The sequence below is a fragment of the Schistocerca serialis genome, chromosome 2 (assembly GCF_023864345.2).
Source record: "Schistocerca serialis cubense isolate TAMUIC-IGC-003099 chromosome 2, iqSchSeri2.2, whole genome shotgun sequence".
NCBI classification, from domain to species: Eukaryota; Metazoa; Arthropoda; class Insecta; order Orthoptera; family Acrididae; genus Schistocerca; species Schistocerca serialis.
In genome coordinates this window covers 51654774-51681924 of record NC_064639.1, presented here as the reverse complement: position 1 = coordinate 51681924, position 27151 = coordinate 51654774, and the positions used below count along the sequence as shown (strand labels likewise).

The following is a 27151-nucleotide window of genomic DNA, read 5'->3' as shown; positions in this document are numbered from 1 at the left end:
CTCCCGCTTGCCAGTCTTCGGCTGTCAGATCTTCATCCCAGCTCACAGGTGACTGCTGATGTGAGGCCGTCTCCTACCCGTCCTCACGAGTCACCCGGGTATGTAAAAATCAGACTTCAAATACCTTTTAACTTCTGTCTTCTGGCACCGCGGCTGCTGCTTGCTATTCCATTACAGCGGCGGACTTGGTGCGTCTGTGCATGATGCAGTCTCTTCTTGCATGATGGTCTTCAGCACCGAAACTGACTGAAAACTACTGCTACTCTTCTTCACTTCTTCGTCTTCTTCCTCTCTCGTCTGTCGGGCCCACTGCGTCTCGCATATTTATTCACTTCAGTTTACTGGAGGTGGACAACTTCACGGTCATTGCCACTTCTGTCACATTGAAAAGCTTCTCGAAGAATCTTCTTAACATCGGTCATTGGCTCTTGGAATGTAGGCGAGGGCCTTTGATCACATGTGACGACTGAGAAACACGTGAGCCGGTCATTGCCTCTTCTGTCACATTGAAAAGCTTCTCGAAGAATCTTCTTAATGTCGGTCATTGTCTCTTGGAATGTAGGCGAGGGCCTTTGCTCACATGCGACAACTGAGAAACACGTGAGCCGGTCGGGCAATGCCCTGATGGCTGAATCGACAGCGCCCGCTTATGTGGAACTTGCTGACTTCACGGTCATTGTCTCTTCTGCTCTGCTGTTCTGCCCACTGTTTGCCAGTATGTATCTCTCTAAACTAAACCAAGTTTTTCATTTATATTCTAATTTCTACTTCATTCTGATTTCACTAATTTATTTACTTAAGTACCACTCAACACCACCTATGGTACGGCCATCTGTATCGCTGTGGCACGCAAGCTCCCCACCAATGGCAAGGCCATGGTTCAAGGGAGGTTCATGGATGATACAATATAAATTAAAGGAAGTAAGCTAGATCTTAACTAACAGACTCACGGGAAGGGTTCGAAGAACACAGACAACTAGAAGCACCAACATGAACACTGCTGCACCTGAGATATCCCACCAGGCACTGCCAGCCACAGCTGCTGATCTCTTCAGCGGCTGACACACACCCCGAAGCACAGACCGTGTACGAAGCGACGAGAGGAAATACTGGAGGACAGGATAGAAGCTTGCTGTGCACCCTAAAAGGTCTGTTCATCACTGCACTCGACAATGGCAACTTGTCTGATAGCCAAAATATTGCGCCTGCTGGACTCTAAACTGTAACTGACCTTACCAAACAGACCAAAGTTGCATATTTACAGAGTTCTTGAAAAGAGAATTATAAAGTAACCATTGTAACTTCCTGGCAGATTAAAACTGTGTGCTGGACCGAGACTCGAACTCGGGACCTTTGCCTTTCGCGGGCAAGTGCTCTACCAACTGAGCTACCCAAGCACGTCTCACGCCCCGTCCTCACAGCTTTACTTCTGCCAGTACCTCGTCCCCTACCTTCCAAACTTTACGGAAGCTCTCCTGCGAACCTTGCAGAACTAGCACTCCTGAAAGAAAGGATATTGCGGAGACATGGCTTAGCCACAGCCTAGGGGATGTTTCCAGAATTAGATTTTCACTCTGCAGCGGAGTGTGTGCTGATATGAAACTTCCTGGCAGATTAAAACTGTGTGCCGGACCGAGACACAAACTCGGGACCTTTGCCTTTAGTAGAGCACTTGCCCGTGAAAGGCAAAGGTGGTGGAGTCCGAGTGTGTGTGAAGTGTGCTTGCTTATATGAATGTGTGTATGCGTTTTCATTGCTGAGGAAGGCTTTGGCCAATAGATACAAGTGTAACAATCTTTTCGTTGTGCCTGTCTGCAACTCAGTACGTCATCTTTATGGTGAGTAGCACTGTATCCTATTCCGAATATTGTTGTTATTCCAATCTGAAGTTTCCGTTGATGTCCTGTTATTTGACAATCTTTTGATAGATTGTTCATACAAAAAAACTGGACTTCATCTGCAGATTCTGCTATACGTGCCGGAAGTCTAGACTTTGGACATTATGGAATTGCCTGAATAAATATGACACTTCTCAGATCTGTTTTCCATGTACCCTTGATGTACAGTACAATTAACTTTTCATGATAAATAGGTCTTTCTTTGTCATCCCATACGGTAAGTCTCTGCCGAAAACAAGGTTCTGTGTGACTTTCTCAAAATCTACCCCTTTTCCTATACCTCTCCAGTCCTTTTTCTTCACCCTTTTTCCTTCCCCTTCAACCATTCTGCCAAAAGAAGGAGCCAGTGGCTCTAAAAGCTGGCCAATCACAACAATCTTTTATGTGCGTGTTCTGCCACCGCTTAGTGAGTAGATTTTTTATCTATCCACTTAAATAATTTTATCAATAATTGATTCCAGAATGAGATTTTCACTCTGCAGCAGAGTGTGCGCTGATATGAAACTTCCTGGCAGATTAAAACTGTGTGCCAGACTGAGACTCGAACTCGGGACCTTTGCCTTTTGTCTCCTACCTTCGCAGGAGAGTTTCTGTAAAGTTTGGAAGGTAGGAGACAAGATACTGGCAGAAGTAAAGCTGTGAGGACGGGGCGTGAGTCGTGCTTGGGTAGCTCAGTTGGTAGAGCACTTGCCCACGAAAGGCAAAGGTCCCGAATTCGAGTCTCGGTCCAGCACACAGATTTAATCTGCCAGGAAGTTTCAATAATTGATTGTTTTCATTGTTAAATCCATTATATTGTTTTATTTGTTTGTGAGCATTATTTGTTGGGAAGGTAGTTTCCGCATCACTCTTGGAACGTGGTATTTACCATCTTATTTATAACTTTTTAGTTGAGAGTATCATTCACTGATAAGGAGGTGTAGGGATGCCCATCACTATTGTGGAGTGTTATGCATGACCACAGTGTATCCAGCTTCTTTCTTCAATGAAGGGATCAGAAAGCTTTCTATCCGATGGAAAAATGTATTTCTGTTGAAAACACTATGTAGGTAAATATGGTCCTCCGTTTGTGTCAGTATGTATCACAGTGAAGCTGTGTTAAGATACTTTGGGTTAAATTTGCAGGATCCTGGAATGTAGGCTTCCACATTTCATCAGAACAAAACTAATGGGCACCGCTGTTGAGTGAATGAAGTAGGCAGGCAAAGTGGTGACCAACAAGGGAAGAAGGCACTGGGGTCATTCCATGTCAAGTGGCCTAAGGGTCCTCACTCGATCATCTCCAATTTCGATGAAATTTTTACAGGATGGAGAAGGTGTTGTAAGGATAATTCCCATCTGTGCAGTTCAGAAAAGCTAGTGGTGGATGTGAAGATCCAAATAGCCTGTGTTGTGAAGCAGCCATTCAAATCAGGCATGCTGCGTTCGGCAACATATTGTGCCACAGGTTGGTCTACTTAGCTTTGGGCCACTGTTTGGTAATGGCCATTCATCCCAGTGGGCAGCCGATTGGTAGTCATCCCAATACAAGAAGCTGTCCAACGCCTGCAGCAGAGGTGGTACACAACATGGCTGCTTTCACAGGTGGCCCGTCCTTTGACGGGGTGGGATGAGCCTGTGATAGGACTGGAATAGGAAGTGCTGGGTGGATGGATTGGACAGGTCTTGCACCTCGGTCTTCTACAGGGACATGAACGCTGTGCCAAGGGGTTAGGACTAGAATGTTGTGGAGGTTAGGTGGGTGATGGAACACCACTTATTGGAGGGGTAGGAAGGATCCTATGTAGAATGTCTCTCATTTCAGGGCATGATGATAAGTAATTAAAGCCATAACAAAGGATGTGGCTCAGTTGTTCCAGTTCGGGATGGTACTGGGTGATGAAGGAGGCACTCCTTTGCTACTGGTTCTTTGGGGTGGTCGGAGGATTGGGAGTATATGCCTCTCAAATTCTCTCAGCCTCTTTGTGTGCCGCCCTCTGCCAATGTACTCGACCTTCCTATCCCTCTTTCCCTGCTCCCCTTCTTTTCCACTCCCCTACTTTTCTGCTCCCCTCCTTTACCCCTCTTCCCCTTTTCCACTCTCCTCCTATTCTTCCCTCGTATTTCGTCCCCCCCCCCCCTTTTCTCCCTCCCCACAAACCCCACCTTACGATGCTGCACCTGGCAGTCTCTAGTCCCTGCACGCCTCACCAGATAGCACTCTTCTCCCCCCCCCAACTCATTCTCTGTTATCCTTTCCCTATTACCGCCCCACTCCAGACTGCTATTCACATGACTCTCACATTTTGGTCAGAGCTGCCAGTGGTGGCAGCCGAGTGTGTGTGTTCTTTCTTGTGTCAATGTGTGTGTGTGTGTGTGTGTGTGTGTGTGTGTGTGTGTGTGTTTTCTTTGCTGAGGAAAGACATGGAACCCACACTGTCAATATTTTCCATATTTCAGAATAGACATAGCAGTGGTGACTCAGAAAAGCTACAGGTAATCATGAATTTTCAGTGTCAACAAGCAGAAAGCAATCACAAGGGTTCTTGGGATCATACACATTTTATAGACAGTTTGTTGATGAACAAATGAGACATTACATAAACTCCAAAGGAGGCAGAGCATATGGCATTTGTCTGAAGAATGTGGAAGATGTTACTAGGGACTACAGAAGAGTAAGCAGCTAAACCAGCAGAAATTCATGTAGTTGTGGGGAGGGGGGTTGAAGGGACCAGACTGCAAAGGTCATTGGTCCCACGTAGTTGTACTACCACTAAGAATGTGAAGTATGATACAGAAATATGTAAAGGTTCACAGCATCCAACAAGCAAGACCTTCTGGGTCCAACACTACCATCTAGAAAAATATAAACATTTATCTCCCACAGCACACAGAAATAAAGACATATTTTATGCCACCTTTATGGACTAGATCAGGAGTCACTAAACTACAGCCCGTGACATCAGTTCATCTGGCTCATCAATGGTACTCGCATTTGATTCATAAAATGTATGGAATGGTGAGATGTTACCAAGAGCTTCAGTTCTGGCTTAGAAGGATTGTGCAGAATCATGAAGTGGCCCGCACTCGTCATTTTGTCAGTTGTATGGCTCAGTGTGGAACAAAGTTTGGTGACCACAGGACTAATTAATCAGAATTCCAGTTGGAAAGACATAAAGGTCTCTACATTCACCTAAAGATGTACAACCCCACACACAAACCTGGGCGCAGTCTCATAACAGAACCATTTCCACAGATATTTGATGAATGACTATTTCTGCCTACCAGCTAGATGAAAAATGTCTACCAATGTTTTGAAAGCTCAAAGGAACTCCTAAAGTAATTCAACAATTAATATTTGAACACTTTTCGTATTTTATTCTGTTCCTAAATAACTCTTAGATTTTTGTACATTTTCATTATTATTATTATTATTATTATTATTATTATTATTATTTTAAAACTCTTGTTGGGTTCTATAATTTCAGAATTATGTTTCAAGATCACATTTTACTGTTGGGTCATTCCATGTCAATTCAACCAATTTGAGAAAATGTTCCGGCTGATAGTCTCAGATTTGGCTGAAATTTAGCACACCAATGCTACCAAGTGTGGAACACTCATGTACAAAATTTTAAGTTCCCCTGCCAATTAGTTCCAGAATTATGGCAAAGAAGGTGGTGTCACCCAGAAATTGCAACCCGCATCTGGCAGGATCTGGCAATCTATCTTCAGACCCAACTTCAGGTCTTAATAACTTTGGAAATTTTCCGCACAGTCCAGTGAAATTTTTACAACCCAATAACATCCACTTAGAGAACACACTCTAAGAATCAAAACACCAACAACATATTTCTGAGGTAAAATAAAAAATACCAAAATGTGTTTAAAAAAAACGTAATACATTAAAAGGTGTAGGTGCCCTCTATGCCAAATATAATTCAATCAAAAAGGGTATAATATTTTTTGTGGTACACTTAATGTGGCCAAAACACACACAGAACTCATCTTGCCCATATCAGTCACATGCACACGAAAATACAAAAATTTGAAAAATTACCTGAAATTCACCTGGATTTTCTAAGTGTGGTAGCACAAAAGGGACAAGTGATATCCAAGCCAATTTTCAAACACTGCATAAGTAGACCATAATATAATAAGTGGCAAAATTTCAACTTGTTATCGCAAGGCATTTGTGTACGATAAAAGTTGACACAGATGTATTTGGTTACGTTTCTTTTAACACGATTTAGCAAGTAGTAGTGATGATGCAGACAGCTTGTTTCAGATAAAGCTGCAGCAATTGTTGGGAACCATTAGGCAACAGAAAGTTAAACAATGGTAGTTTTCAGGGACAGAATGAGTCATTGTTAGGCAGGAACAACAAAGGAAACAAGCAACAATTACAGGATACTCATGTTTTTAAGATTGTAGTTCAGACGGGTCAGTACTGTTGTGGAAAGTCAGTATGGAGGCAGAAGAGTGTACTAGTGGTGCTTTTGTTCAAACAAGTTGCAGTATTGGTAGAGCACAAGCATCTGAATGTCATAAAACAACATATGGAACAAAATGTGGCATTCGCTTTGTACTGTATGATCTGGATGAATCGGACCAAGATTTGTTGCTATGGAGATCCGGGATACACCCTGTGGGCACAAGAAGTACAGTTCCAGGAAACTTTAGTGTTTGTTATCATCATATGAAAGTGTTTCTGGATAAGTATTCTTTCCTACAATGAAGTTGTTTTGATCCATTTCGGATTCATAAGAAGACAGTGAAGTGTAGCCTCAGAGAAATTGATATGAAATCAGTATTGAAAGTGAATCAGTGCATGGGACTTTACATGAAACCAGGACAAAAGTTAGGTTCCAGGTGTGTTACACAGCTAAAAAATGAAGAATATTCTGATAATTTACATGAAAGTGACGAAGAGTATCAGCCACCTACAACCACAGCGGACGAGCAATTAAATACTTCAGTGACTGCTCTTGGTTTATCTCTCATGAAGACACACGAAGTTGGGAAAAGAAACAGGCCTAGCTATGGTAGAAGAAAACTACAAGAAGCTTAAATGGAATTAAAACACAAAATAGCTGACACACTAATGGTGGAAGAGGAAGAACTATCTGCTCCAAAGGAACAGAAATCATGCCAGAAGTGCTCTGATTTGGACAAAATTGTGCATGATTTGAAAGAAAAATGTGCCATATCCACACGCCAGAAAAAAGTAGCTATTCTCACCCTTGCACCTTCCAGCCGGTCTATTGACTACACTGCAAAGGAATCCAATGTTTCTACATATATGGTAAGGCAAGCTAGGAAAATAAAAGCAACCCAAGGGGTGCTTCCACAACTTCAGCAGGCTCAGGGTAAGCAATTGAGTTCAGAAATAAAGGAGCTAGTGTTAGAGTTTTATGAAAATAATGACTATAGCTGAATAATGCCTGGAAAAAAAGACTATGTAATGGTGAAAATGGGAAATGTACGTGTACAGATGCAAAAAAAGACTGCTGCTATGCAGCATATCAGAACTATATGTAGAATTCAAGGAAAAGTATCCCAATACCAAAGTAGGTTTATCATCTTTTTTCAATCTTCGGCCAAAATGGGTTGTGCCTGTAAGTGCAAGGGGCACACACTATGTTTGTGTATGTGACACCCATCAAAATGATAAGCTGATGTTTGCTGCTATAAAGGATTCTGGTCTGGATTACAAAGGTGCAATGAAGCTGCTAGTGTGTGACATCAGTTCCTACCAGTGCATGATACACAGGTGTCAAGAGTGTCCTGGTAAGGCAAATCTTGAAGAACACATGAATAACAAACTCTATGGTGAACTCCTTATGGATGACGATGAACTTGTTTCTTATAAACAATGGACACACATGGATCGCACAAGTCTTGAAACAAAGCAAAGTACAGTGGAAGATTTTGTTGAAATGTGTTGTCAGAAAACGGACAAATTGACCACACACAGCTTCACAGCAACAGCACAATCAGCTTATCTCCAGTTTTGTAGGGATAATTTGAAACAAGATGCAATTATAGTAATACTAGACTTCTAAAAATGATGCATTTATAATTCAAGATGCCATCCAAGGATATCATTGGGACAACAGTCAAGCAAACTCTCCAGCCATTTGCAGTTTACTATAGAGGTGAATCAAGTGATGTGTCTGTCATGAACCTGTGCGTTTTTAGTGACTGTTTAATTCATGATGCCATTGCAGTTCATGCCCACATTCGCACTGTCATGGCATATGTGAAAAACAACCTGCCTCGCATACATTTTATGAAATACTTCAGTGATGAGGCATCTAGTCAGTACAAAAACTGTAAAAATCTGAAAGATTTATGCATGCATTACCATGATTTTCAGATTCATACACAAAGGAATTTTTTCGCAACAAGTCATGGTAAAAATGTATGTGATGGTATTGGTGCTGCCATTAAGTGCATGGCAACACGAGCTAGTCTGCAACACCCTACAGAAGGTCCCATTCTAACACCTCTTCAATTATTTACCTGCGTACAGAAAAATATCTCTGGTGAACAATCATTCTATGTTTCAAAAGATGAGGTGAAATCAGTCGAAGAGTTGCTAAAAAGCAGACTAGAACACGTTAAAACTGTTGCAGGCACAAGGAGCCATCATGTCTCTCCAGAGGACTCTGAAAATGTGCATATGAGCAGACTGTTCGGTTATAACTATAGGTTAATGCACAACATGTGTCTTCACAGTGTGTCTGACTCAGGATTCAGAAGCAAAAGCAGCAACATACAACCAGGTTGCTATGTTATTGCTGTTTATGATGGCAAATGGTACTTAGGATGTGTTGCAGAGTGCTGTGAAGCAGAAGGTGGTGTATTTGTGAACTTCATGGCACCAGCAGGACCAGCAAGATCATTTCATTGGCCACATTTGGCAGACAGGTGTTGGAGTCCTTTTGAACATATTCTTATGACAGTTCCAGTTCCTACCACAGTGTCAGGAAGACAGTACAATTTGCCACTCAATGTACAGAGTACAGTGGCTAAAGTGTGGGAGAACTTCTGTTCGAAGCTCAATCGACTGGTTTTTAGCAGTTAAGGTGCAGTAAACATTAATGATAGGTTGTGTTAATCTGTCTCTGTGTTGTTGCTTAGTGATTAAACAGTTATGGGAGAGGATAAGAGGAGGCAGAACAGTTTATGATATGTTTTTACAAAATTGTGTTTTGGAACAAAGGCCACATCACCAAATACATATGGCAACTTCCATTGTACACAAATGTCTTGCAATAACGTGCTGAAATTTTGAGATATATATCATTATCGTCTACTTATGCAGTGTGTGAAATTTGGCTTGGATACCACTTGTCCCTTTTGTGATACCACAAATTTTTCAAATTTTTGTATTTTCGTGTGCATGTATCTCAGTTTTTGTGACTGATATGGGCATGATGAGTTCTGTGTGTGTTTAGGCCACATTAAGCTTACCGCAAAAAAATTTATACCCTTTCTGAGTGAATTATATTTGGCATAGAGGGCACCTACAATATGTACCTTTTAATGTATTACATTTTTTTAATCACATTTTGGAATTTTTTATTTTCCACTCAGAAATATGTTGTTGGTGTTTTAATTCATGGAGTGTGCTCTCTAAATGGATGTTACTGCGTTGTAAAAATTTCACTGGACTGTGTGGAATAGTTCCAAAGTTATTAAGACCTGAAGTTGGGTCTGTAGATAGATTTCCAGAATCGGGTTGCAATTTCCGGGTCACACCACCTTCTTTCACAAGTCGTAATTCTGGAACCAATTGGCAGGGGAAACTAATACTTTGTACACGAGTGTTCCACACATGGTAGAATTAGTGTACTGAATTCCAGTCAAATCTGAGACTATGAGCTGGAGCCCCTGGTTGAACTGACATTATTCCCTGCAACAGATTTACTTCCAGAACCTTAACATTATTAGTTTGTCCACCTCAGTAGCTGCAGGGTCAGTGTAGCATACAGCTAACCTAAGGAGAATGAGTTCAATTCCCGGCCAGTTTGGAAATTTTCTCAGCTTGGAGACTGGACACTGTGTTGTCCTCATCATCATTTCATCACCACTGACACACAAGTTGCCTAAGTAATGTCGCATAAAATGACTTGAGTCGCAGAAGGGCTGCCACACAACAGAGTAATAGACAGAGAGAGGAGGAGACAACAGTGTTATTGAAGTAAGTTGCAATTTGTATTGTGATGTCCGAGGAAGTGTGAAGGTATATTCTCAAATGTGTCTAAGGTATTGTAGTAACTGTATAGCTGTTATTTAGAGTAAAAAGATTATTGCAAGATTTGTTTCTTGGATCTGTTTATAATAAGTGAATGTTATGTAAAGTGATTTGAAACTGCCATACAAAGGAACTTGGAAGTTAAACTGCAGCAGCTATAAGTGATTTTCATCTAACAATGGAAATTCCAGGTTGGAGTATCAACAATATTATGAAAAGGATAAATTTCTCCTCACCATAAAGATATGTTGAGCTGCAGACAGGGACAATGAGAAGACTGTTACAAACTGAGAATTCAGCAAAGCCTTGATCAGAAAGGAAAACACATACCCACACTCACACAGGCAAGTAAACCTTACCCACACATGTCTGCTACCTCTGGCCACTACGGTCAAAAGCTAAATGTGTTGTGTAACAGTCTTTTCGTTGTGCCAACCTACAACTCAATGTATCATCTTTATGGTGAGTTGCTTATCTATCCTTTTCATGTTATTATTGATCTTCATCTAATGTTTTTCTTGCCAAGAGAAGGTACTTGAATCAGTATGAACTTAACCTATTAAAAAGGAGTAAATAAACTATACTTGCAAACAATTTTTGAAGCCCCAAAGTCACTTATACCAAGATGACTTTATGTAGGAACTGTATGATATGAGGAAGTGGAGAGGCCACTAAAGATAATTAAGAATCAGTATAAAAAATCTGAGAACTATGCCTTCACCAGTTAAAAATATTTTAACTCTTTGTTGTTAACTTACTCTTCTTTGCTCAAGTACTTGTTAGGTATCCTCTTCTTTGCTTCTCTCAAAAAAATTTCTGGGAACTGTTCAATCATATCATCTGTTATGCCCTAGAATTTTTAAAAGATAAATCATCAACCATGTGGCTAAGCAGCATATTAAAAATATGTTAATGTAATATATGTTGTTAGCATTTTCACAGTCACCCAAGGAGTATCCATTATCTTGAGCTATATACAACAACTGGAAATTTGTAGACAGTGTCCCCCATATGAATAAGTAACAACTGTCTCTTGCATTGTAAATGGATATTTAAAACTTAATATTATAGCACTACAATACCTACTGCAACTTCTAGTAATGCAAAATAAAATTAAAACTCTAGGCAGGTGAATGTCTTGGAGGTCCCACCAAACAATGCTAACTCTGAATCTTGGTGCTGTGTAGCAGTACCCAATTTGTTCACTACAGTCAGTGTGTTTCTTCTTATCTCCTGGAGAAGAGAGCTTGATTTCTGCAATCCTTGTTTTCACCAACATTATAAACCTCAAATATTTCATAAATGTGCATATGTCTACTACCGTTTATAACACAATAAGGTGTTAACATCATGTCTGTCTTTCACACAGAAGAAAATGCAGAGTGACTGCCAACATGCAGTACCAGATTTAAGTTTGACTACTTAACAGATTGCAGCTGAATCAAATTGTTCAATGAATTATGAAGTGAAAAGAGAATAGGTTTACAACCGTAACCATTGCAAGGATATCGTGGAGCAGTTTTCAACATTGCAGTCCATATACTATGCTATGCAGTCAAAGTAGTTCAAGACAAGTATAAGTGAGTATCACAAAAAGCAATGTTGCAGTTTTGCCTAGCATTGATGTGCAGAAAGTTTTTTTAAGGTAACAGCTGCATTTGTGTTTTCGAAATAACGTACGATAATTTAGCGCTAACTATGTTATATCTCTACCTTGCATATTCTTTGAGTGGTGACTATTAAGTTAGATTTTTGGACAGTCAAGACATCGGTGTGGGGGAGAATCTTAAGATGCCATCGTATGGCATGTTCAAGCAGTGAGTAGAAATGCGTGGTGCAATCATGTTCCATTATTCCAAAAAATCTTCATACAACTTGATCTCCGGCAAAGAAACATAGAACATTAATGTGCTATATTATGTGTACAGCTCTTTGAGCCAAACTAAAATAAGTCTTTTCTGCATGCGATTCTTCTCATTATCTACCACAACAGTAACATACTCTTCTCGAAAATTGTCATTTTCATAAAACATCACTACCTCTTGTTTCACAGTTTCAGGTTAACATCTTTCGACCACTTCTGCATTCTGGATAAACAATTACTCCACTAATGGTCTTTGTCATTTTCTCTACATGTACTATGTGCTCTGTGGCACCATCAGTAGCAGCTATTCTGGCAATGCTCCAAGAAGGTGGAGTAAGTGTTAAAACTTGTATCTGTTGACTGCAGTTGAACTTCTCCATTTCTAAATGAGGAGCTCCACTACATTGGAAAAATGTTCTGCACTGTTCACATGGACACCCAACTAAGTGCAGGGTGGTTATATGTTTGTTTCTTCACAGAGGATCAAATCATGTGAAGGTTTCCTGAAATACAGGTGCAGTACAGTGAGAACAGTTGCAAGAACACAACTGCACCATGTATTTCTAGTCACTGCTACTAACACCATTTTAATTAAGAGACTTTCAACAGATTCAAATGGGACTACTGTTGCTATGGCATCTAATGAAAATACTTTGTTGGAGCAGCTGCAAGTAGGGCAGTATCACATGAATTTAAAGATGTAGAGATCAACCACGTGTCTCCTATTGAATCACAATTCCTCGCATGGCACCATGGGAAAGGTACTGTTTCAGTCCTCTTCTCCAATGTTAAATGGAAGGTGGGTGTCCCATCATTACAAAGTCACAGTGCACGGTTGTATAAACTCGACAGTAAGTGCTACGAGATCGTATCTCTTACATTTAAGTGAACTTATTTTGTTTTTGGATCAAGATGTTAAGGAAAACAATGTTATATGCAACATGGAAGAGTTTTAAAAATACAGTTTCCTTGTTTCTATTTGAATTTGTCTATGAAGCTATAATTTGCAAAATTTTTCTGTCTTAATTTTTATGTCTATGTACACTGATATATATGTAAACACTTATTAATGTTTCGTTATTGCTTGCATCTTTTCTTTTATTTTACTGAAGCTGTCTTTTTAATCTACAGTAACAGAATAATGATATAACACCACATTTGTTCACCCAAGATGTCTCTTGTGCTTCTTTACACTTAAAAGACATTTAACAGTGAAGGACAAGATACACATTACAAAAAATGATGTGCCTGGCTAATAATTGGTTACACACCCTTGAGCCTTCAAACCTGAATTTATCAAAAATGGTTGCAGTTAGGACAGTGCTAATTGCCAGTTTTACTAGAAAGACATGTAGGTATCCGTGTACCAAATATGGCAAAATTCTGAATTCGTCACCTATCACCACCTGTGAGATACAAGGAATGACCCTGATGAATAAACAATTGAACACATCAGAATGAATATTATCGTCAGATTAAGAACATAAAGCTACCCAAACTCAAATACTGGAAATTCACTTCACCTGTGTCATGTAGTAGTTGATCCTCTGCATGTCCTGGTCCCGCACCAGCTGCAGCTGCTGCTCTTCCTCCACCGCTTCCCTGAGTATTCTCAGTTGTTCGTCAGGATGGATGGGCACCTCTGCCTGCCGCAGAGTCAGTATTCTAAAACACACGACTCCGTCGACAACTACATGCGTAGCACTCTCGTTTGTGATACTGTCTTTACAAGACTGTGTGATTTTTGTTAGTGATACTTATGCAACAAAAATCATTTATCAGGCAATCGAGAAAGCAAATCGACAATTGAAAATACTAAGCTCAGAGTTAAGGGCCGTCATCGGGGCTGGCACACAGATCACACGCGCAGTGTAAGTTTCTTTGGATAAATCCATCTGACTGTTGCACGTAGCCACTTCAGGTAGTTTTATTATCTCATTCCTCTGGTTCATGGTGACACAATCCATCTGGAGTCATATTATTAATGTCATGTTACTTTTTCACCTAGAGGTCAATTAGTTTGGTTAACTGACTTGTTATATGAGTTGGAAACAATAAATTCATATGACTGTAAACAATGGAAACTTTCTTAAGACTAACATGGCGCCTGTTAATGCTAGTGGGTCAGCAGCCATTTCAGAAACAAGGAATTATAAGTTTAAAAGGAATAAAATGAACGACTGTGAATGTTGAGAGGTCAGCTTTTTAATTTTAGTTCATAATGTCACACTCATACTGTTATAACAGATTCAACTGACCGATAAGGACTACAAATTTCACATTCAGTTGGCATAAAACAAGTTGACGTACAGATTTAAAAAGTAACGATGGGGTATAAAACAGTGCTGGTGATGGGAAAATGCAGAGGAGTGTGGACTGTGGAGACGAAGGGTTAGTATAGGATTAGGAAAGGTAGAACTGGAGTGGGGTGAAACAAGTGCCTCTGTACAGGGAAACTTAAGGGACACGTGATATGGGACATGTGACATGGGAGGATCACAAGGCAGAAAAAAAGGGACAACAGTACTGAGCGAAGAATACAAAGCACAAGAAAAACAGTGAGAAGTATGCAAGGGTCCTAAAAGTGAGCTGGGTTGGAGCAGATGAGAAAATAAACAAAACAGGGTTGCGAGGGCCTGGTGTCAAAATGGAGATGGAAGAATGGAGGGAGGCACCACATGATGCATCAGCACTGTCAGCACTACTTTTTCTCTTACCAAACACTAAGTCACTTGCCAAATGTCATTTACGAAGTGGAGAATGGTGCTCCTGGATCAATTAGACGAAAGCTCAGAGATATTGTCCGTGTCCTTTGCACTAAGCCATATCACAGTCCCAAGTAGCAGATCATTAACATGGGTTTCATGTACAAGGAATGTGAAGACCCGAAGACTGGAATGCCTTGACAGAAGTAACTCTACTTGAGTGTTGCAGTAATCTTTAAGAAGTGACAATGTGGCCAGGTTGTGAAGATTCACCACACTGTATCCCACTGACAACCACACTGTATCCCACTGACAGGTCCAAGAAGCTACAGTCCACTCTAAAGCAATGCCACATATTACACACTGTCTGCCACGTTTTAATCGTCACAGTTGCCGGCTGGAAGTGTGCGAGTTGGTTCCAATTCCGACCTCCTGCTATTATTTGTCATGTAACATTTGCAATTCAGTTTATTTTCAGTTTTTTGATTTACTTATTTATGGAATATTCCAAATTGACAGAATATTCAGAGCATGTATAAACAGGAGCTCTCTCTGATGAGATAGGCAGTTCAGCTGTCCGCACTTGCAGTGCTAATTCTTGCTGTGACCCTGCTGTACTCAATTCCATATTCTACGTAAAAATATTGATGATTTTGAGTTTACGTTCTGTTGCTAATGATTTTGAGTTTCCATTCTGTTGCTCTGGAACATCGGATGTCATTATTTTTCTGTGGAATCTTTCTATTTTCATCTGAAATACCATGAGTCGCGTTCTACACATTATTCAGTCTCCCTCACACATTTATACAAATACCTTCCAGCAACAGCAATTATGTAACTGTATTCCCGAGCTTGAGTGTGGAACATTCAAGGCATACAGCACAAAGAAAAATTATCAACATGTTTATTCTGCTTTTATAACATTGAAAGTGATTTTCACATTTCACTCATTATTTATACTAAACGTCAATTAAAAATCAACTCTAAAATAAGTTTGTGATTTTCTTCTTACATTCCTATAACAATACCTTACATCTGTTCTAATAACTGGACAAAAATGACCCCTATTTTTGCACAGAAAACTTGGAAAATTGTCTGCAGGAAGGGTTAATTTACATCACATATGTCCACTTAGGAAGTAATTGAATACTGTGCAGACAAGTCCCTATGAGTCTGATATTCTTACCCTAAGAAACTCTAAAGGTTTCATAATTTACTATTAATTAACAGTCTAAAATCAAATATATTTAGTTTTGTATGCACACTAACTCTGTCTGTCGACGCAATTCGTCATCTCGCTTGCTCCAATTTTGTACAGCAGCTTGTTGTAAAATTACACGGTAATCTTTCTTTGGTCTTTTCTTCTTAGCTGGAGCATTACTGGCTTGTATCAATGCCTGAAACAGAAAAAAGATGATTTTGTATCTTCCATAACAAATATTAGTCAGAAATTGTACACATGCTTGAAATATATGTGGTGAAGTCAACATAATTTCATTTTTTATTTAAGCACATACCTATGATATTTTAAACTCCATATACAATGATAAACATTTAGTATTTTATGAACACAAATACAGCTCTATCTGTAGAACCACTAACAATCTATCCACTTAAATTAAGTTAAAACAGTCATCCATCATTGTCATTTACCATAATTGTCTAAAAAACTGCATATTCTTCTATCTATTACAAGTAGCAATCACCACTAACCTCTAGACTGATTGTCCCAGGAGCTTCGACAATAGCTTTGGACATCTTATTCACCCGTGCTATTTTAGGGGGATACATCAATCTGCCATGCTCATCAAGGGGAAGTTGGTGAAGTAACTTCCGCCGAGGACGTAAACACTGGATCCTAAGCTTCCTTGCTGAAGGGGTATAACAACTTCCAATTGACTCACTTGGTGTAAAATATTCATAGCATCCCTAAAATAGAAGACACATGATTTACTGTGTACAACATTACTACTAAAACACACAGAAAAAATAAATGCACTGAATTTTGCAGAGCATAATATTTATCCATGTATGCGGAAAATACATTATCATACCAACAGGTTTCACAGAGTGCTGATTTAGTCAAGAATGCAGTTTTATGGAATCCTACTGGTACATTCTAAAAATTAATATGAGAACTTAAAAGACGACAGAGTATGGAGCTGAGTAATGATTAATAGAAATGTAAAATGAGTGTAAAACAAAACAACGTAAACAGTAATTACAAGTACAATGACAAAGTATTCCATATAAATCGACTGTAGGTAAAGAAAATGATGTACTCATACCAGTACTTTGTAAGGCAGCAGAGAAGTAAACATCATTGGAAATAACATGAAATTAAAATCAGTTGATCAAAATAAACTTGGAATTGCTAGTGTCGTCCAAAAATAGCATTAATCTATAAAATTACCACTCAAAGGGCAATGATTACATTTCTTTAAAAAATTTGTTCAAAATTTTTTCATTAGTAGCCCAAATGACAAAATATTGCCCAATGTGGTCACATGGGTGGTACTCAATTAGAGAACAAGTTATGATATTGCTCAATAGGGAGGGGTTTGTGGATAGCAAAATGGGTCATGATAACAGCACATTCCATAGTTAATTTGTTTCAAAAAGGCAGGCTGCTGGAATTCATCCAAGTCACTTACACCCTGTAACCCCCTCCCACTTTCATCCAAAAGCTAATTATGCCCTCGTAATACTATAATAACTGCACCTGCAATTCCATACACAATTAACTCTTAAAATATGTATGCACTGATGTAGACTCAAATGGCCAAACATTCTCAACTAAAGGAAAAACATGGAATATCAGAATTTCATCTTTTGTCTGGATTCATTTTATTTTATTTTAAAACAATATACAACAACCAGTGTTTTCATTTTCTCCATTAACCTGGGTATCTTTGCTTGTTGAGGTGCTGAATCGAGTTGGGGAGAATATATGGATTCGAGAGGGTTTCAAATCCATCTGCCACCAACTCAAGGTGAGAAACCCATAGTGCAATTGTATTAAACAGATTAATCAAACATGAAAAAATTAACCCAGTTTTATAATAAGCAGATGACTGTAGTGCAATTGTATTAAACAGATTAATCAAACATGAAAAAATTAACCCAGTTTTATAATAAGCAGATGACTGTAGTGGAGCTCGGTATTCAATTAATATTTACTGTCAGTAATATTCAATTAATATTTACTGACAGTATAGAAATAGTATGGACAGCTACCTCAAATAACTAAAGTGGATTGTTAAGAACTTTAGTTGGCAAAGAGTAACAGTTGATAATCAGTAATAGTCACCAGGGACAAAAAATGTGAAGCCCTTCTTGTGGCATAGTGATACGCAAGATTCACATGAGGCAGAGCTGAAGGATACAATAATATCATTCCAAATAGAGGTATTGTGTGAACTAAGTAACGTCCCTACATATAACAAAAGAACTAGTAACACAAACAAGCCGAAACACTTTTTTCCGGAACCACTTATGTTTGAATCTTTAGAATCCATACAACTTACAAAAATGGCAGAGTGTGTGTGTGTGTGTGTGTGTGTGTGTGTGTGTGTGTTTTCCATATTCTCTCCTAAACCAGTGGAGCGATTTCAACCTAACTCCGTACACATATGCCGTACTGTCAGGCAACAATCGGTGTGGGGGTAAGAATCATCTACCTATCAAAGGGGTGAGGGTGGGGATGTAACTGAAGAATACTCTGCAACAAGTGGATTCCCAGACTTGACTCGCCCAGTATTTAAGAAACACTTATTGACATGAAACAAACTTTACACATAGTTTCAAACTTTTACAACAAAATTTCTCAGTAACAGCTCCTACAAAATGATGAAAGAAAGAATGTTTATCACTTACTATGTTTCCGCTTTTCGAGCAGTAAAAGTACCATGTGAGGCAGTATTTGTGACACATTTTACAGATAGTATGCACATCTATCACTGAATGTAAGTGCAAAATTATTTATTTATTTATTTATTTTCTGTCCATATAACAAAAAGTTTTCGGACATTGTCAGGAAAATTTAGATTACATTACACATATACAGTAAAATATTTACTTTCTTTCATAACAACATATGGATCAGACACATGTCTGTAAACATTATTTTTCAAAAGGGCACTACAAGTAGATTCCTCTATAGTGTAACACAATTTAGCTTATATTTATAATAGTACAGTACACATAATACAGTGTATAATTACATTCTTTCATACCACTGACAGACCGGAGACATTGTCTATATACACTGTTTTCCAAGATGGCACTACAACTTAAAGTCATCTATAGAGTAACAACACTTCTCTATTAATAATTGCTTCAATCTACTCTTTGGCATATTTAGATTTACTTTCTTGAGTTCACAGGGTAGTGCATTGTAGAAAATTGCTCCCATTCTGTGTGGACTGTGGTCCGTTGCCTTTTTATTGCCACTGTTGACATGTAGTTCAGCACATAAGAGATCACAAGAATGAGAAGCATGAAAAACTGCAACATCATCTAACTATATTCAGTTTCGCAAACAGTATCCACATATGCCTCTGAATATTTCTCCAATATCACTGTATGACACACAGCTCAGGAGATATGACATCAAACAGTGAAATGTGTGAAAAATTGACGGATTGTGCACGACGTTTAAGAGTAGGCCTATTACCTTTTTGCTACTAACTTCATTCACAACACATTTTTCAGTTGGTGCTGACATAGGCTGCTTAATGTACCTACAAAATCATATCATTGTATGACACATAGTTCAGGAGATATGAAGTCAAACATTAAGCAAAAGGCCAGACACTGTGTGGACACACAGGTATAGATAAATACCTGGGCAACATCAGGTTTTTCCACTGGTACAACCTATGAAACAGTCATCAACATCATTTTCCTTTCAAGGAACAGTATGGGAGAAATTGTGGGCATGTACTGAGCTTCAGCTGGCTGCTTATGGAGGTGACAGCTGTGATGCGAACAAAAAGCACATTGAAGGAAACAGCCACAACACTCCTTGTTGTCACACAATTACACTTATGTAGTTACACATACACTATTGCCTAAGATTTCACTTTATTTGTTTGCAACATATAATCGGTGGTTGCGGTTATGTAAATTTCCTTCCAAGTCGAAGGAGCCAGAAGACATGATCATTAATAAATGTCCAGACAAAGACCCTACCAATCTGACATAATGTTCTAGGGCAACAAACAATTAGTTGTGACATGTCCTATCAGGCCGGTGGGCTTGCAACATTTTTCCTTCATTCTTCAACCTGTTCACATTATATTAAGATGACTATTTCATATGCCATGCAGAATCATTCTCTTATAATCCAGGCTACAGAAAAGCTGAGAATTTTTGGAATTGCTGCACAAACTGTTCTCACTATAATAAATGCTACAAGATGGCGGCAACTATAGATGTACATGATGTTACTGCTAAACTAAATTACAATGATGTAGTTAAAAAGATCGTTTGTGTGAAGTGCAAAGATGAACTTAAAATGTATAGTGAACGTATTTCACGTTTACAATCAGTAATCTTAGGATTAAGAAGAGAAAATGACAGCCTAAGGCATGAAAATATGGAGCTTAGGTCGAAACAAAGCATGGGTGTACTGCCGAAAGTTAGTAACTATAAGTCGATGGAATGGAAGACAGTGAACAGCAAATGTAAAGCACAAGGCGAAAAAATGTCACCTACAGTGAGTAAACCAAGTTTCGAGTGTGAAAACAATTTTAATATCCTTTATTCCAATAACTGTAGTAAAGAGACGGGATCAAAACATGAGGTAAATTCGAGTGTGTCTAAGGAAAACATTACAAAAAGTAATCTTCATAGCAAAAAAAGTGAAAACTCATGCACAACAGTTAGATTTGCCCTACGTGTGCCTCAGCTCTTACCAGAAACCAAGAGTGATAAATGTGAAAGTGTGAAATGTGGCGAAAACAAATTTTGTAAACTATGCAGTGGAGAAACAAACAAAAATATGGTAAAAAATACGATCGTCAAACCGCCGAAAAAAAGGTACAACGTTCTCTTATTAACAGACAGCCATGGCAGAAATTTGGCGAGTGTTTTACTGGACAATTACAAAGATATCCAAGCAATAGGAATAGTGAAACCAGGTGCAAGTACGAAATCTGTTACTGATGTCGACCTGCAGGGAAACAAGAAAGAAGAGAATGAATATGTAGTGTGTATAGCTGGTGCCAATAACATTGCAAGAAATGAAGAACGAAATTGCCAAGCAAGCCTGGAAAACTTCCTAGGGGCAAATAAATCACGAAACACCATTATTACAACGCTGCCTCACAGGTATGATCTATTGTACAATTCGTGTGTAAATAAGTTGATTCGAAAAACAAACATTAAAATGAAACAAATGTGTGCTCGTTTTGGCAAATGTAAAATATTAGATATAGGCAAACTGAAAAGAAGCCTACATACCAGATATTGTATGCACCTAAATTTTGAAGGCAGAAAATTCTTGTGTGACACAATGTGGGAAATTATCAAAAAAAAAAGACGATTTAAACAGAATTCTCAGTCACAAAGTAGACAATGATGTTTTTTTAGAGGAAAGCATAATAAATTAACCCTTGCATATCAGAATGTCCAGTATGTAACTAATAAAACAGAGCAGCTGAGTGTTTACCTAAATGAAACTAAGCCACACCTCTTCCTAGCGAGTGAATTGGGATGCAAGGAAGAGGAAGCATATGGTTACAGACTAAAAAATTACAAACTTATAAACTTGTACTGCAGAAAGACACACAAAAGTGGTGGGGTAGGCATTTATAGTAGAAATGATGTAAAATGTGAAAAAGTTAAATGGATAGATGATCTGAGTACTGAAATGGTATTTGAGGTTGCAGTAGTAAACCTGAAGTATGGAAACAACAGCCTTACTATAGCAGCACTGTATAGGTCACCTGGAAGTAACACAGAAGAGTTTCTAAATTGCCTAGAGCAGTGCTTCCCAACGTGTGGTCCGCGGACCCCTTAGAGGTCCACCGGGTCTTTCTAGGGGGTCCGTGGCCACCTTTCACCAAATCGTGTAAAATAATGAGTAAAATTATTGAATAAAGATGTGAAAATCAAATTCATCACTGTGGTTTTTTTTTTTTTGTTTTTATTTTCGTGTGAAAAACATGTGCACTTTTACTTCAGGTTGTATTCCCAAGCAGCCTTTGCGGTTCCTAAGTGAGAACGCATACACAGTTTAGTGCCCGAGAATGGGGGTTCTCTGATCGACCATCTTGCAACAATACGGGGGTTGTTTGTGCGCGGGCTCACGGCACTAGATGCGCTGAAACCTTTTACGCATGCGCGGAGCGAGCTTTGTCGACCAATCACAGCGCTCGCTGGGGCGTACGCGGCCCCAGGCATAATTAAATGTTAAACTTGCTCTGTCAGTGCACTATCTATTTCATACGTTGATGTTTGACCACTTCATTGCTTCTAACATGGATCGGTGGCTGAAGCCAGGATCATTGAAGAAGGGTGCAGTTTCTCCATCGTCTTCACAGCAAGGAAGTTTCCAGTTGAAATGAATGAGGAGGGAGGACAACCAAAGGAAGAACAATCACAAGAGGCTCCACAGCCGGAATTATTATGTGAAAACGCTGCAAGTACTCCATTGGTTGCAATATCCTGTGGAAGTGGAATAACCAAGAAGCGTAGGTACAACGAAAGCTATTTAGAAATGGGCTTTATGGAGACAAAGTAGGGTAAAGCTCAGTGTGTAATTTGTGCGCGAGTCCTTCCGAACAGAGGAAGAGTGCTGTACTAGCTGCTTCTCAGTATTGCATGAAAACTCATGCAAAAACAATTAATGAAAATTCTTTAAAAGCTTCTTTCTTGGTTAGTTATTGAGTGGCAAAAACAATCAAAGCTCATATCATTGCAGAAAATCTCATAAAGCCGTGTGTTAATGATATCGTTTCTTGCATGCTAGACGAAAAGGCAGTAAAGCTTGTATCTTCGGTGGCATTATCAAACAATACTGTCAAGAGACGCATTGTTGACATGCCAAAGGATGTGAAAGAGACTCTTGTTCCTCACATCCAACACAATTCATTTTCTCTGCAGATAGATGAATCCACTGATGTTGCAGGACTAGCAATTTTATTGGCTTTTGTCCGTCATAAATATTCTGGATGTTTTGAGGAGGACCTCTTATTGTGCAGACCACTACCTGCCAACACAACAGGTGCTGAAATATTCCACGTATTCGATGATTTTTTAAGGACTAACGAAGTTTCATGGTCTAATTGCATAGATGTGTGCACAGATGGTGCAAAAGCTATGACGGGTCCTACAGTCGGAGCAATAACGAAAATAAAAGAAAACGCCAAGAATTTCAGCAGTAGTCATTGTGCTCTCCACAGATACGCTTTAGCTACGAAACAAATGCCTGTTTTGTTCAAGAAAGTTTCAGACGAAACCATTCAAATCATTAACTATGTAAAATCAAAGCCGTTGAAGTCAAGACTTTTCACAACACTGTGTGAAGATATGGGAACCCTTCATTGTTCCCTCCTTCTCCACACAGGAGTGAGGTGGCTCTCACGTGGGAATGCACTCTCTCAGTTGTACGAATTAAGATTAGAAGTCTTAGCTTTCCTTTTGGAGCATAGCACCAAATTAGCAGACCTTATTAATGATGAAAATTGTCAGTGTATACTTGCCTATTTGTCAGATATTATCTCCAAAATGGAAGAAATGAATATTTCACTCAAAGAGCAAAGTGAAACAAAGGTCATTGCTATCGACAAAGTTCGAGCATTCTAGAGGCAAATCAATTTTTGGGCAGAGTGTGTCGAGGAGGGGGAGGTCGAGTGTTTTCCTCTTCTCAAGGAGTTTTTGAGAAACAAAACATTGACGCTTGGGAAGTATTTGTTTCATCAAATCCTGGAACATCTCAGAAGTTTGATGTCATTGTTGGAGCATTATTTCCCAACAGCTGAAGATGAGAAGCTGCAGAAACACGAATGGGTGGTCAACCTATTCACGGTATCCAAAAAGCCGAACATTCTATCATCAAATAAATATGAGTTGTTGATAGAAAGTTTTGACATTGACGGTTACTCACACTTTTAGATCCGTTTGGATAACAAGAAATACTACCCCCTTGTTGAAAAGGCAAAACGTGTACTTCTTCCGTTTGCCACAACATACATGTGTGAATCTGGGTTCTCGATCTATGCTGCCCACAAAACTAAGTACCGAAGCCATCTAGATGTGAAACCAGACATCCGTTGCAGTTGTCAAGAATTGAACCCAACTTCTCAAAATTGTGTCAGCAGAAGCACCCTCTACTATCATATTAGGATTCCATTATTATTCCTACAGACACATCTATAGTAAAGAAGAAAGCATTTTTCTTCGTAGATGCTCAGTGAACGTACCTGAACTATAACTCTGCAGGAATTTCGTTTCTCCCTTCTATCATTTACAAAATAATTATTGATTGAATTTGGTTGGCATTGATATTTTTGTAACGAAAATTAAAATGATTTCTAAAGCTAATTTCTTTTCTTTATAATACATTCCGTCCTCTTCGTTAAAAATATGGCCTGCCTATACTTCATTTACAATTACTTGCTATTACTCTGACACTATATTGTGGCAACTGGCTGCAAGCATAAACAAATGAGGACTTTTCACGTGCCACCTTGTAAAAGATAAACCTCCTCTGCCAGAATTGTTTCCTTTGAGAAAAAAAGTCTTACATTCTGTGAAATGCTTTGTCTTCTTATATAGAAATAAGAGAGTCTGTTTGTTTGTTTTCCTAATTTGTTTACAGTCCAGGCTGACTACCATGATATAGTGTCCAAGTAGAAGCTGAAGTTGTCAGCTGTGGCTAAACTGTTGCCATGCCACCTGCCAGTTCCCAGCTACCAACTGACAGTACACTGTTGCAACGCCGTCTGCTAGCTGCCGGCTATGGACAGACAGCTGCCGTTCAGTAGATACGCAAAGACGTAAAAATAACTAGACTTTCTAAGCTGTTTACATAGGTACAAAAATCGATTGTGGGAATGGAAAACGGCTTTATAAAAGCAGATTTCTGGAATCGATTTTGAGGTGTTTACCTGACCAACCAAAAGCAGAACTGGGACATCGGCTTACGAAATCCGGTTTTGGAAACGCATGTAACTGGGTTGATGTATTCCCACACATTGCACAACAGATGTCACAATAGTCCTTTAAAGGCAATTCCTTGGCCTCTTTTCTTTGGTGATGTGTTTGTATCCCGAATCATGGGTCTGCCTCTTTTCTTAACAGCTGCGCAGAATGGCTGCTCAGTCTAAGACGCCATGTCGTTGTGGATTGCGCTGCCGCTCCCACCGGAGGTTCGAGTCCTCCCTCGGGCATATGTGTGTGTGTGTGTGTGTGTGTGTGTGCGTGTGTGTGTGTGTGTGTGTGTGTGTGTGTGTGTTGTCCTTAGCGGAAGGCAGAAGTTAAACTTAAGTTAATAGTGTGTAAGACTAGGGACTGATGACCTCAGCAGTTAAGTCCCATACTTTACATACAGTTCAACATTTTTCTTCGGATTTCACGAATAACCACACACACACACACACACACACACACACACACACACACACACACGGCTGTTATGAAATACACATGCTCCTTACACAACAGTAGCCAAATAGTGGACGTGAACAGACCACAGGTGGCAGCTTGTCAACAGCGAACAGTTTGGAAGTGACGTTGATTGCTCTTGGAGGAAGGCAGCTCCAACGTGTGGAATGTCAATTACCAAGTAATTTTAATCAGGCTATAGTGTGTTGAACAAAGGGAGTAAATCCACTAGTAAGTGTCTGGATACAGTGGGAATTCAAATTGGTTAGTTAATTTCAAGTTGTTTTCATTCATCTCTAAACCAAAGACTATTGATACTTCGGGAGGAAGCTCTCAGTTCCCATAGGTTTCGCTCTGAAATTTAAGGTTACTGTGCTCTTGACTGACTAGGGGTCCGCCATGGATTTTCGACTGAAGAAGGGGTCCGCCAGCTGAAAAGGTTGGGAAGCTCTGGCCTAGAAGACTTGCTGGAGGGAACAGCAATGTATAAAAAACACTTGTTGCTTGTTGGAGACATCAACATACACTCATTAAATAATAGTCTTAACTATTTGCGCTATATGGATGTATTACAGTGTTGTAACTTTAAACAAATGAACTCAGAACCTACAAGAGTCACTGCAAATACGAAGACATGTATTGACCATGTTCTCACAAATGTAGGAAAAGAGAAAGTATATGTAAACACCTTAAAAAGCTATATTTGTAATCACGGAGCCCTTACTATGGAAACTGATGTAGGGAACATAGATGTAACTGATAGTGATACAGTTATAGATAAAAGAAAATTTAATTATTCTAAACTTAAGATGGCACTAAAGAATGAAAAATGGTAACCAGTGTACAATGCAACTGAAGTGAATGAAAAATGGGAATATATCAATAAGTTATTCAATAACACTTTAAATGAAACTTGTCCTTTAGTTAAAAAAGTAAATAAAGCTGTAAACCATAAAGCCGAGAATCTCCCTTCTTGAATTATTGAACTGAGGGAGAAAATGAAAGATTGCTATATACTTTTTAGAGATACTAAACAACAATATTTCTCAACAAAATATAAACTGCTCAGAAAAACATACAGAGAGTCCTTGACTAACCTAAAAGTACAGAAATATACCTCTGAAACAAGTAACTCTAGCTGTATCAGTAAAACTGCCAGGAAAATAATGCATAAAAAAAAGTGGGAAACAGAATTCCTATGAACACAGCAACATAACATTAAAAGAAAATGGTGAAGAAATAAATGACCCAAAAGAAGTGTGTGAGAAATTTATACAAAAGTTCAGTACAGTTGGTACAAATGAAGTTCATGTCAAGCCACAAAATTTTAGTCTTGGAAAATCTAGCCAGTCCTTTTATATCCACGGCATTACTGAGAGGGACATCCTAGCAATCATATCAGCACTTTGACCAAAAATGTCTTGTGGCTGGGATAACATTTCACCTAAACTGCTAAAGGAATGCAGGGATGAATTAGTGAAACCCCTGACTCACTTGATAAATACCTCCCTCAGGAATGGAGTATTCCCTGACCTTTTGAAAATTACTGAAATTATACCAGTGCATAAAAAGGAATTAAAAACTGACACTAAAAACTACAGGCCAATATCATTAACCTCAGAACTAGGCAAATTGTTAGAGAGAGTAATACTAAATCAAGATGAATCATATTTCACCAAACACAATCTGTTAAACAACCTACAATATGGATTTAGAAAAGGGAGATCTACTACAACAGCAGTAGCATCTTTTATACATGAAATATTAAATAAGCTGGACAAAAGTGACAAGGTAATAGGCACTTTCCTAGATATGAGTAAAGCCTTTGATA

The 27151-nt window shown here is 39.0% G+C and overlaps 1 protein-coding gene across 1 annotated transcript in view; it reads right to left on the bottom strand.

The window, feature by feature from the left end:
• The window catches only part of LOC126455722 (dynein axonemal heavy chain 3), a 1249696-nt gene that overhangs the window by 1174575 nt on the left and 47970 nt on the right, over window positions 1-27151 (bottom strand). Inside the window, exons 4-7 of the mRNA XM_050091491.1 lie at window positions 16423-16638; window positions 15979-16106; window positions 13528-13669; window positions 10899-10990 (exon numbers count right to left, since the gene is read on the bottom strand). Coding sequence (XP_049947448.1) covers window positions 10899-10990; window positions 13528-13669; window positions 15979-16106; window positions 16423-16638 — 578 coding nt within the window. The remainder of the gene's footprint in view (window positions 1-10898; window positions 10991-13527; window positions 13670-15978; window positions 16107-16422; window positions 16639-27151) is intronic.